This window comes from Sminthopsis crassicaudata, chromosome 2, assembly GCF_048593235.1.
Source record: "Sminthopsis crassicaudata isolate SCR6 chromosome 2, ASM4859323v1, whole genome shotgun sequence".
Taxonomy (NCBI): domain Eukaryota; kingdom Metazoa; phylum Chordata; class Mammalia; order Dasyuromorphia; family Dasyuridae; genus Sminthopsis; species Sminthopsis crassicaudata.
This window is the reverse complement of record NC_133618.1, coordinates 624,851,380-624,863,808: the sequence shown is the minus strand read 5'-3', so window position 1 is coordinate 624,863,808 and position 12,429 is coordinate 624,851,380. Positions and strand designations below refer to the sequence as shown.

The window sequence follows — 12,429 nt, the reverse complement described above, 5'->3', positions numbered from 1 at the left end:
CGAGCTAGCAAAGCAGACCGACCGTGGGGGTGGAGCTAGCCGCTTCGCGGACTTATACTCGTGGCGTTTGGCTAGGTTCCCGCGTGGGCTCGGTCTAGACCTGCCTCTAGCCCACAGAGGGCCTGGAAGTGCCTGACTAGCAAAAGATGCACCACAAGGGGTCACAAATCGATATTTATTATTTAAGTTCAAGATAGCATTTGCAACAGTCAAAGAGAGAGAGAAGGGCAAGAAACAAGGATGCCAGAGCAGCTCATCTGGGTCTGCTCTGGCGGGGGAGGGGGTTGATCCTGATTTCTGAGCCTTGGTCCAGGGCACACAAGGAAGCACACAATAAAGTGAAGAAGTTCCACGGGGGACGGTTATAGGAAGACATCAAGGGGTGGCCAAAGTTATACATCTAGCCAAAAGGGGGCTAGCCCTCCATGGACCTGTGGGCCCATGGCCTTTGCTGGAACTGAAGCATACCAGTCTGATAAGTTCCATCTCACTCATTTCAGCTCTAATGACACATTCCTGGAGTAAAAGTCTTTGTGCTAAAATATTTTCATCGCCTCTCTAACTTCTTGTACTTTGCTTCTGTAGGAAAAAAAACACACAACACTAATTGTTGGAAGACAAATTTAAGCAAAAGTAGAACAAAATGTATCTCAGTTCTGATTTGAAATCTAATCAAATTACTTAAATTGCAGTTTAAAGTGAGGGAGCTACTGTAGGAATAAATTTGGATCCCAGTGTGAGACTTGAGGCCTCCGCCTCTGGCCCTGTCACAAGCAAGCTCCTGTGGCTCTTTGACCAAAGATCTGGAATCCACCTTGGGCATGGACAAGGCACTTTGAGAGGGCATTGAGAGAACTTTTGTCATTAATGAGCTGGAATTTCAGCACCCTAGAGAGAACCTTTTGGCCTCATATTTCCAAACCTCATTCCAAGGAGCTATGGAATTTTGAAATAAAAATAGCTACAAAAAGTAGCTTTTAAGGGTTACAAAACTCAGTCTCCTATGTACCTTTTATCTGTAAAATTAATATGTAAGTATTATCTCTCTGGATTCCAACCTCGCTAGTCCTTTGGCTTTGATTATATAGACTTCTTGTGGCTCAGGTATAGGACTTGGATCCTCCCTGCCACACCTAAAGAGACTGACCCATTATCTGTCCACTCAAGGTCACTCAAGAAGGTGAGAATATGAAGCAAACATTCTGGTACAACAGAGTAGTTAAACAAATTAACTTTTGAATTAATTTAATTAATGAGAATGTTTAATTAATGAGAAGTTAAATTATTAGCATCCTTCGTGAAGCAAACATACAAGAAAAAAATCAGAATAACTTTTCTTTAAAATGGTTCTATCAGAAAGGTAGATAGTGCAGTGGATAGAGCACCAGCCCTGAAGTCAGGAGGACCTGAATTCAAATGTGGCCATAGACACTTAACATTTCCTAGCCGTGTGACCCTGAACAAGTCACTTAAGCTGGGGTAAAGTTGACTACATGACTTCCATATAACTGTTTAGGCCCCAGGACAGTCAGCTACCTAAAAGTAACTTTATAAAAGCCTTGTCATCTATTATGTTCTTTTCTTCATTTTTCTTCCTTCAAAATATTGGCCCTATTGTTTAACCATTTCAACATTACCCTTTCTACCCCAGGTCCCTTGCTATTCGTACCCCATGAGATCACTGAGGTCCAACCTTTTCCAAACCATAATCCTAGATTATTTTTTCCATTCAACCTTACCTGTTCCTAAATTCACGCTGCTATATATCACTAAATGAAGTCAAACAATTTGAATCCATTACAAATTAATTTTACATAATTCCAACTGGGTCTTTCACTACTCCATGTTAATTCTTCCTGATTTACTTAGTCCAATTTACCTTAGTAACTGAATCATTTCTGTCTCTCTTCTCTTGCCACCTACACCAATAGCCCTCTGCTTTCCCTTTCAGCAGGGAATTAAGCTAAATATTTCACTGAAAAAACCCCCAACTACATATTCTAGATCACACTAAAATATTTAAAGATGAAGTGGTCCTTTTCCTTGCAGGTGTCAATTCCTCTTCATAGACTTCAGGAGCTTATCCCTGTGATCATTCCCTAGCCTTCCCAAATGCTGAATCTCTCTTTATTCACTGTCTCTTTAACTACTTAAAAATAGGTCCATTTCTATCCTTAAAAAAATTTAAATTTCACATTCATTCCAACTACTTTTTTATATCTCCCATCAATCTTATGTCAAACTTCTAGAAAAAAACATCATTTATACGTGTTGCCTTCCACTTAACTCTGCAATCTGACTTCCAACCTTAACATAGTCTCTTCAAAAGCCAGCGATCTCCAAGATAACCAAAACTGATGGCCTTTCCCCAGAGGACCAATCTACTGCCTCTTCTCCCTTCCTCCTAGATGCTTTTTCCTAGTATCTCATGGCTCTCTTCTGCCTCTGTGATTGCTTCCTTTTAGTCTCCTTTGAAGAATCATTATATATTCTTTCATCCCAATAGAATGTAAGAATGATTTTTATTTTGTCTTCATATGGGATTCCATTAAATACGTACATGAAAAATACTTATTAAAATAGCAGTGTATGCGTCCTTTCCAAGCAAGTCACAAAACTGAAATAATTACCTAGTTTCTTTGAATATGCATCCAACTTGTAGGCTGCCTGCTCAAGAGCTGCGACTTGCTCCTCAATTAAAGTGATCTGATCCAGATAAGGCTGAAGTGCTGCATCTAAAAACAAAACCCAGATCTTTTAGCCTATGGAAAGAGAGCACCACCCTCCATAAAGAGAAACTGATCTCTCCTTGTTGTACTCTTATTAAAAAACAGAATCAACAAGCCACCCAGCAGCTACGAGGACTTCCCTTTATATGGACATGAGAAATCACTGAGAGGTAAGAAAGGGGAAGCCACCTATGATGCTGAATATAGGTAAGAGTCCTATAGAGACTCGTAGGACGGGAATACAAAAGAGAGAGTACCAGACTCAGAATGGGAAAGTTTGAGTACCGTCATTATCTATATTTAGCCATAAGAGCATGAGCAAGTGATTTACAGTTTAATCATCAGCAAAACACTGAAAACAGTAGCTGATCTATGCCCACTCCTCTCCAACCAGGAATCATGTCACAAAGTTTCTGTAGCCTTGGGTGTAAGGCTACAGAAAGATATCACAGGAAAGAAATTTACATACTAGATTTTCTAGGAGATAAGCCCGGCGGAGTCCTCAAGCTCCGCCCAGAAGAGACTTGCTATTAGGGAAGGGCCGTCAAGATCTAGGTTTAGATCCCACTCCTGCCCCAGACTTTGTGTTCAGAGCCTTGGTGACCCTCCCCCAGCACATCCTAACCCAGCTTGTTTTCACGGCTAAGCTTCCAGCGCCAGAAGCCGCTGCCCCGCCAAACACTTACATTTCTGGTTTAGGTCCTTTAGGTTTCTGCTTATGTTGACCGCGATATCTTTCATCTCCAGATATTTCAAGCTGGTCAGCTTGTTCATATTTTCCAGAAGCTTATAGTCTTCGCTGGTGGCTTTAAAACAAAGAAGAGAGGCCGAGACCTCGGAAGGCATCCTTTAGGAAACTGAGGCCAGAGGCCCGGGACCCTGGTGCAGGGTCATGGTGCAGTGCTCCCTCCAGGAGGACGGAGAGAAGGAAGGGGAAAAGGGATGGTAAGAGGGAGGAAAGGGAGGATTGGGATGGTGGCTGGAGGGGGGCTGGGTGCCCTTTGGATGAGAAGCCTGGGAGCCCGAGTCCAGACTCGGGCCCTTCCCACCCCTCCCTAGATATATGCTGACGATGTGGAACAACCATCCCGGCCCCGGCTCACCTGTCAGCTCGCCCGTCAGGTACGTGGCCATCTTGGAAAACATGTCCTGGCACAAGCCCGTGATGTCCGCCTCGGCGGGCTCCGTGGCCTCCTCGGCCGTTTCCACCACTGCATCGTCTAGGCCGAGGAAGGAGAAAGGATGGAGAGGAAAAGAAGGGAGGGGAGGGGAGGGGAAGGGAAAGAAAGGGGAGGGAAAAAGAGGGGAGGAGAAGGGAAGGAGAGGGAAGGGGAAGGAAAGGGAAAGGAGAGGAGAGGGGAAGGAGAGGGAAGGGGAAGGGAAGGAAAGGGAAAGGAGAGAAGAGGGGAAGGAGAGGGAAGAAGCGAAGCAAGAAGACAGAGGCAAAGCAGGGAAAGGGGTCCCGCCCCTCCTGTTCCGGCCTGCTCGCCCCGCCCCGCCACCTCAGCTCCGACCAGCCCCGCCCCGCCGCGCCCCGCCCCAGGCCTCCTCGAACACCTCCCCCTGCTCCTTCCCAAAGACTGGGGAGCGAGAGGCGCCCCTTCCCCAAGGCCCACTTTTCTTTTACCTCGGCCGAGACCCTCCCGCTGGGCCGCAGAGACGCTCTCGGCCGTCGCCGCCATGCCAGAGCCTTCTTGGGCCCCGTAAGCGGATCACAGGCCTTCCGGGGATTACGCGCATGCGCCGGAGGGGAGCGACGGCTCCCCACTTGCCCTGCCTACCCTAGTCTGTAGGCGGTGCTTTTCTCTTTCTGGCCCCACCTCGGGCCTGAAATTTCTGGCCCTGCTTTACATAGCCCCGCCTCTCAAGGTCTCTCAGGCCCCCGTTTCCATTCTTGGCCCCGCCCCATAACGCTCTCCTCGCTCCTCTTCGGCTCCACTTCCACTGCCGGGCCCTGTCAGTCTACCTTGAGAGTTTCTCTCCCTTCTCTGTTGTTCTGTGTCTCTTTCCTTCTCTTCCCCCTGCTCTCCCCACCTCCCTCCTCCTTTGCGGGGCTCATTGCTTGGTTGCTGACTGCCTTTCTCGGCCTTCACCCTTTTCCTGCCCCCTTTGTTGACCATCATTCTCATCTGGTGGTCACTTTTACTGCATCGTTTTTCCTGGCTCTGCCCTAGTCAGACTTGTATTAAGCACCTGCTTTCCCCAGGTACTCCGCTAAGCGTTGTATAAAAAGCGAGGCAAAAACAGTTCCTGTCGCCTTTAGAGCTCCTTCCAACGGAGGTGAACAGCTATAGGCAAAGAAGGCCCGAACGAGGCAAATGGGAGCTGTAGGGGAAATCCGAAGCGGGAGGGCGGCTGGCACGAAGCCCCCAGCTGCTGCCCGACCTTCCCTGGCTTCTTAGTTGGCGCAAATTAGAATCGTGAGTGATTGAGGCTGGAGCCTGTTCCTAGCCTGTGCAAATTGATGGAGGCGGGAGGTAGAATATAAAGTTTAGGAAAAGCCCTCATTTCACTAAAGTGTAATACACATATGACATCATATGAAATACGGATAGAAAGGGGGGTGAGAGCCAGATTGTGGAGAGTTTCAAAAGCCTTGTTGAGTAGTTGGGATTTTATCTAGAAGAAAAGGGAGCACTAATGGTTTGAGTCAGATTTGTGTACTTAAAAAGATTCTGGCTGTGGGAACAGAAGAGCAATATATAATTATTCTAGAACAAAGATTTAAGGTGGAAGGGACCTTAAGGGGGCACAGAACAGAGCAGTTTACGCTTCCTCATTTAACATATAAAGAGACTGAGGCCCGGAGAAGTTTAGTGCTGTGCTCACTGAAGCTGATTAATGCATGAGATGAGATTCGGACCCAGTTCTTCCTGAGTCTGACTCCTGCTCTGCATCTGCAGATCTAGGGCCAGCATGCAGGAGGAGCAGGAGAGTAATTGAGAAATGTGGAGGCAGAGTTAATAAGACCTGGCAACTGATGTTTGGGAGGATGAGTCTGAGATGATGAACGTTAGGGACTGGGACATTGGTGCCCTCAGCTTTCTTCTCCCTGTTAGTTGGATTTATAATCAGGAGTCATGCTTGACTTGGCTCTGACTTTCCCTCCATATCCAATCAATGACAGTCTTGTCAATTCCACCAGGATTCCTTAACATCTCACATCTCTCCCCTTCTCTCAGCTCATACAACCTAAAACCTAGTTCAAGATGTTGTCACTTTCATTAGCCTTTTCACATCAATTCATTCCCCTCTTAAATTCACCTTTTTACACCAGCCAATTTATTTACTTATTTATTTATTTTTTGCTTGTCTGTGAAAATGTATCTCCTAGTGTCCAGATCTGTTCATGGGAAGGCTTTGGTACAGCCAGAGCCCTGATCTTGGATGAGGAAAAAAGAGGCAGGACTCAGGAAGATAGTCAAACAGGAGTCCATTTATTCCAAAGACCACCGAGTACTGCGCAGGTGCTTTCTAGCCACATCAGCACACTGTTCCAAGTACACCCCAGGCTGCCACGTCCTCCGACTTCTCAGAAGTATTGGTCGCCCATAGGGGAATGGGGAGCCAAGCCAGTCACATCAGCAGAGTTTCTTGTTGGACTAAAGAGTTTTATGTCTTGCCTAAGGTAACCCACTATCTGTGGCCCTCAATATCTCCCTTTTTCTTTTGTTTTAATTGGAGCAGATATACATCAGTGGTCAGATCTATAAAGCAGCGGATAATAAGTTTCCCGGGGGGGGGGGGGGGAAACAGGGGAGGAGGGAGAATCACAGGCAAGTAGTAATATAACGAGCAATTTAAGTAAACAAAATGCTATAAAGGACTTCCAAGAGCCCCAGAAGGAACTGAAGTCTAGTATCCTTCATTGGGCTGCTTCTTGCAGGTGATGAACATTTGTACTCACCTGCTGTGACTTATACAGACTGTACAGGCAACAAAAGAAATTCACAGCCATAGATAGTCCAATACTATTCTATTGTCCATCACTTCATGTGCCATTATGGAATTCAAAGACTCCAGTAGATTCTGGAGGCCTGCAGCAGTCTCAGCAATTACTTCTATAGTCATAGTAGTTTTGTTAGGATAGCCTCATGTTCAACCTAGCCTATCCAAGGCACAAGGAATGCATTGATCTTTCTGCTCCATCACAGGAAGTTGTCCCAAGAGCTTCATTTGGAGCAATGTAAACTGTGCTTAATGGGTGGTATGTAATTATAAACCTGCAAACCAAGGTTGAAAACACCCAAAGTACATTGACCATAATTTTTATAGAGGCTCAGACGCTAGAAGGCGGTAAGAGTAGTAATCATTTCCCAAAGGGTTTTGTTTACCCACTGTTTGTATATCAGGAAAATATCAGTTGACCTGCCATAGACAAACATATATATAGATGGAACACATACAGAATTCAATCAGAAGGTGTTTAACAAGGATGTTATTTTCTGGATCCATGGGGTGAACAAATTATAATTTGGTAGGTAAAAGGGATGCCAGTTTGTAGGTATATGTAGAATAATGCCAGTGTTATTGAAAGTGGTGGAGGTCTGTACAATTATTGTACATGATGTGGGTATACTAAGGGAAGTAAAATTGGTGATATTCCCATTTATACATGAATATATAAATGCTCCTATTTGTTCTGTTCCCTCCAAGCTAATCAGTATGGGACCAAAATATTGGGATTCAGTATATGAGGTGTTAGAAAAGGAAAGGCCCCCATTGAAACAAGGCACAGAGTGAAAGTTTGCACCTGAAACAAGGGAGTAGCATATTTAGCGGAGGGATGTGGAATTGGCCACACATCATTGTAATGCAACCCCTTACATGATGGGGGCCCATATCTCACTTGTGAGTGAACTTGGCACACCCAACACTCCCTTGCACTGGTGTTAGCTGCCACCTGTCCCAAGCGGACCAAGGAATTTTTGCTGCCAGTCTACCACAGATGGGGCTGTTAAAAGCACCACCCCAGAAATGAGACAATTGAGAGGTGTCTCCGTCTTAGTGTCAACTGCCATACACACAAACCCCAGTCGTGCTCTTTCAATTGCGGATGCAGTCCAAGAGGATGCTATCCGAAGCTATCTTCTTCTCCATCTTCATTTTGAGGGTGTTCTCTTTCTCTGTGATGGATGAAGTGGATACAGTGTGTTGGCACCCATTGAGTTTCTTTTCCATCTGGAGATACACAAGTAAACCCTCTGCCCCAAGCTGTTAATCTGTCTGGCCCCTTCCATTCACCTCTCTCCAGATCTCGCCACTTCACTTGGAGATTACCTAAAGATACTGAGTCACTCTCACAAAGCATGCCCCTTCCAGCAGGTTATAAAACCTGCCTGCCAGAGCTAGAGCATCATCACCAAAACCTAACAAATTGATGGTGTATAGGGTAAGGCTTAGGAGTTCTCTGGGGTTACCCACAGCTCCCCTTTTGTTTTTGGAGGATCATTTTACTCTCCTTGTTCCTCCTTTCTACTATTGCCTATCCTTAAGGATTAAAAGTATGCCAGTGGTGTGTGAAATCTGATACTGTGCACAAAATCGTGGAAATGTTTGGAAGTATCTGTAGGTCCATTATCTGTCTTTATCGCTTGTGGCATGCCCATAACTGCAAAGGCCTGTGTAAGGAATTCAGTGACCATCTGGGCCATCTCTTTTGCCACCGGAACTGCAAAAGTAAATCCTGAGAAAGTGTCCATGATAATGTGGATAAAGGACAGATGGCCAAAAGATTAATGGGTCACATCCATCTGCCTCAAACTATGAGGATTCGTTCTTGGAGACAGTGTAGAAGCGTGAAAAGGGAGGCAAGCTGTACAGACTCTACTATGCTCCTAGTTTCTTTTATTATCCCAAACTGCAGACATAAAGCTTGTGCAGCCTGATGATATTAAGAATGAGATCTTTGGGTGATCTGAAATAGGGGAGTATTGGCTAACATAATGAAAAGGTAATCTGCCTTTGAGTTTCCATTAAAAAAAAAAAAAAAAAGGCTAAGGAAGGCCTGTATGAGATGGGTCATGCAAAAAGGTAATACTTACCTAGATGGTTTAGCACTTGCTCCTGAAGTTCCTTAAAAAGCTGATATATGTTAGATGCTACAAATTTTATCTGGGCTATGGCATTACTACCCATACTGAATAAACCGAATCAGATATTGTATTTACTTCATCTAACTAACAGGTAAGGGCTAGTATAATTGCATATAACTCATTCTGCTGAGTGGACTGAAAGGAAATTCTGACTATTCTTTTTATAGCTAAGCCAGGAGTATATACAGCACAAATGTTATGTTTGGTTGCATCTGTAAAAATGGTTGGTCCTTTTAGAAGGGTTTTAGAAACCTTTTTTTCAAAAACCCATGGCCAACTATGTAGTGGCCAGACTGTACCCTTTAAGGGTGACCCGTGCACAAAATTTGGAACCATGGCCAATAAAACTTGCCACTCTGGGATGGTTTCATAGCATACATTAATTTGTACATTGGTATAAAATCCATATATCTTGTCAGTTCCTTTTCCAGGTAATTGTATTACTCGCTTAATGGCCTTTAACAAAATTCTGTCCGCAAGCATTGGGTAAGACTTGGGTCTGGTTGTGCTGAGAGGATTACCCATTCTATTACACTGTTTCCTTAATGGAGGACTGCTGTAGGTGTCTCTTTTGTAGCAAAAACTGATATTTCCAAGTGTTTTTGGAAGACTCTCTCAACCACATTGGATAAGCCAATTCAACCTTTCTCAGAGCCTCTTGGCCTTCTTTTATAAGCTGGTGGGGTAAGTCTAAAGCACTGTCTCCCCTTAAAATGTCATACAATGGTTATAATTGATAAGTAATTAAGCCTAACACTAGATGCATCCATTGGATATCTCCTATCAATTTCTGAAAGTCATTCAAAATGTTCAGCTTCTCTGTTCTTTTTTTTTTAATTAATTTTTATTTTATTTTATAATTATAACTTTTTTTTGACAGTACATATGCGTGGCAGTCTTATATATGTTAAATATATTACAGTATATTCTAGATACAATATATGTGTGTAGAACCGAATTTTTTGTTGCACAGGAAGAATTGGATTCAGAAGGTAAAAATAACAGTTTACACTCATTTCCCAGTGTTCCTTTTCTGGATGTAGCTGATTCTGTCCATCATTAATCAATTGGAATTGGATTAGCTCTTCTCTATGTTGAAGATATCCACTTCCATCAGCATACATCCTCGTACAGTATCATTGTTGAAGTGTATAATGATCTTCTGGTTCTGCTCGTTTCACTTAGCATCAGTTGATGTAAGTCTCTCCAAGCCTCTCTGTATTTCTCCTGTTGGTCATTTCTTATAGAACAATAATATTCCATAACATTCATATACCATAATTTACCCAACCATTCTCCAATTGATGGACATCCATTCATCTTCCAGCTTCTAGCCACTATGAAAAGGGCTGCCACAAACATTTTGGCACATACAGGTCCCTTTCCCTTCTTTAGTGGTTCCTTGGGGTATAAGCCCAGTAGTAGTATGGCTGGTTCAAAGGGTATGCACATTTTGATAACTTTTTGGGCATAATTCCAGATTGCTCTCCAGAATGGTTGGATTCTTTCACAACTCCACCAACAATGCATCAGTGTCCCAGTTTTCCCACAGCCCCTCCAACATTCATTGTTATTTGTTCCTGTCATCTTAGCCAATCTGACAGGTGTGTAATGATACCTCAGAGTTGTCTTAATTTGCATTTCTCTGATCAATAGTGATTTGGAACACTCTTTCATATGAGTGGAAATAGTTTTAATTTCATCATCTGAAAATTGTCTGTTCATATCCTTTGACCATTTATCAATTGGAGAATGGCTTGATTTCTTATAAATTAAAGTCAATTCTCTGTATATTTTGGAGATGAGGCCTTTATCAGAACCTTTAACTGTAAAAATGTTTTCCCAATTTGTTACTTCCCTTCTAATCTTGTTTGCATTAGTTTTGTTTGTGCAGAAACTTTTTAATTTGGTGTAATCAAAATTTTCTATTTTGTGATCAATAATGGTCTCTAGTTCTCCCTTGGACACAAACTCCTTCCTCCTCCACAAATCTGAGAGGTAAACCATCCCATGTTCCTCCAATTTATTTATGATTTCGTTCTTTATGCCTAAATCTTGGACCCATTTCGATCTAATCTTAGTATGTGGTGTTAAATGTGGGTCCATGCCTAGTTTCTGCCATACTAATTTCCAGTTTTCCCAGCAGTTTTTGTCAAATAATGAATTCTTATCCCAAAATTTGGGCTCTTTGGGTTTGTCAAAGATTAGATTGCTATTTTTATTCACTATCTTGCCCTGTGAACCCAACCTATGCCACTGATCAACTAGTCTATTTCTTAGCCAATACCAAATGTTTTTGGTGACTGTTGCTTTATAATATAGCTTTAAATCAGGTACACTTAGACCACCTTCCTCTGACTTTTTTTTTCATTAGTTCCCTTGCAATTCTCGACCTTTTATTCTTCCATATGAATTTTGTTGTTATTTTTTCTAGGTCATTAAAATAGTTTCTTGGGAGTCTGATTGGTATAGCACTAAATAAATAGATTAGTTTGGGGAGTATTGTCATCTTTATTATATTCGCTCAGCCTATCCATGAACACTGAATGTCTTTCCAAGCTTCTCTGTTCTTAAAGAAAGTTTTTGTACAGTAAGTACCTTAGGGTATATTTCATATCCTAAATATTGAAAAGGAGCATGTCTTTGAATTTTTTCTGGGGCTGTGCACAATAGGTAGTTCCTTAATGTTTCTATGGTCTTCTATAGGCTTGCTTCTAACATTTACTCCTCAGGGGCACACTCCAATATATCATCCACGTGGTATAATAGCATAACGTGTAGAAATACTTTCCTTACTGGAGGAAGAGCAGCAGCTACATATATCTGACACACAGTGGGGCTATTTTTCATTCTTTGTGGTAAAACTGTCCATTCAAATCTTTTATAAGGCTCAGTTAAATTCACATTGGGCACTGAAAAGGCAAATCTTTTCCTATCCTCTCTATCCAGAGGATAGAGTAGAAGCAATCCTTAATGTCTATAACCCAAAGAGGCCATTCTCTAGGCAATTGAGTAGAGATAGAAGACCAGGCTCAAGAGCTCCCATTATCTCCAATTGTTCATTTACTTTCCTCAAATCAGTCAACATCCTCTATTTCCCAGATTTCTTTTTTATACCAAATACAGGGGAATTCTATGGACTCAGCGAAGGTTGCAAGTGTCCTTGGTCTAGTTGCTCCTGCACTATATCTAATAAGGCCTGGATGTTTTCACTAGTTAAGGACCACTGTTCCACTCACACAATTGGATGGGATGGGAATTAGGTGTAAGAGCTGGCAGGCCTTCAACAGCGGTCAGCCTAAAAAGCCCAGAGTGCTCAATTGTAATCCTACCTGCTGCAAAATGTCTCTTGTTTGACCACAAAAGGAGTAAACACTCTCATTTTGTCTTCAAATTTCCATCTCAAAGGAGTGACACTAAGTTCAGCTGACTCAGATCCTCCTATGCCAGACATTTGGGTGTTTGCTGCAATCTTTGATCAGTATCTGGGCCATCTGCTGCTTCTAATAAACCAGGCTAGGAACAGGCTCCAGCCTCAATCACTCATGATTCTAAACATCATCAAATTGCATATCAGGGGACTTGAGGCCACTACTTCTCCATGG

General features: G+C 43.0%; 2 protein-coding genes across 2 annotated transcripts in view; one reads left to right on the top strand and one right to left on the bottom strand.

The window, feature by feature from the left end:
- Positions 1-161: 161 nt before the first annotated feature.
- On the bottom strand, positions 162-4,502 carry BLOC1S2 (biogenesis of lysosomal organelles complex 1 subunit 2). Its single transcript, XM_074296305.1, has 5 exons — positions 4,357-4,502; positions 3,833-3,949; positions 3,416-3,535; positions 2,631-2,735; positions 162-579 (listed from the first exon to the last, which is right to left on the bottom strand). Exons 1-5 carry the CDS (start codon positions 4,409-4,411, stop codon positions 548-550), a joined length of 429 nt encoding a protein of 142 aa, XP_074152406.1. The 5' UTR covers positions 4,412-4,502; the 3' UTR covers positions 162-547.
- Positions 4,503-6,254: 1,752 nt separating this feature from the next.
- Positions 6,255-12,429, top strand: part of CHUK (component of inhibitor of nuclear factor kappa B kinase complex) — a 46,478-nt gene continuing 40,303 nt past the window's right edge. Inside the window, exon 1 of the mRNA XM_074296300.1 lies at positions 6,255-6,357. Within this exon, the coding sequence (XP_074152401.1) occupies positions 6,289-6,357 (69 nt within the window). The 5' untranslated portion in view covers positions 6,255-6,288. The remainder of the gene's footprint in view (positions 6,358-12,429) is intronic.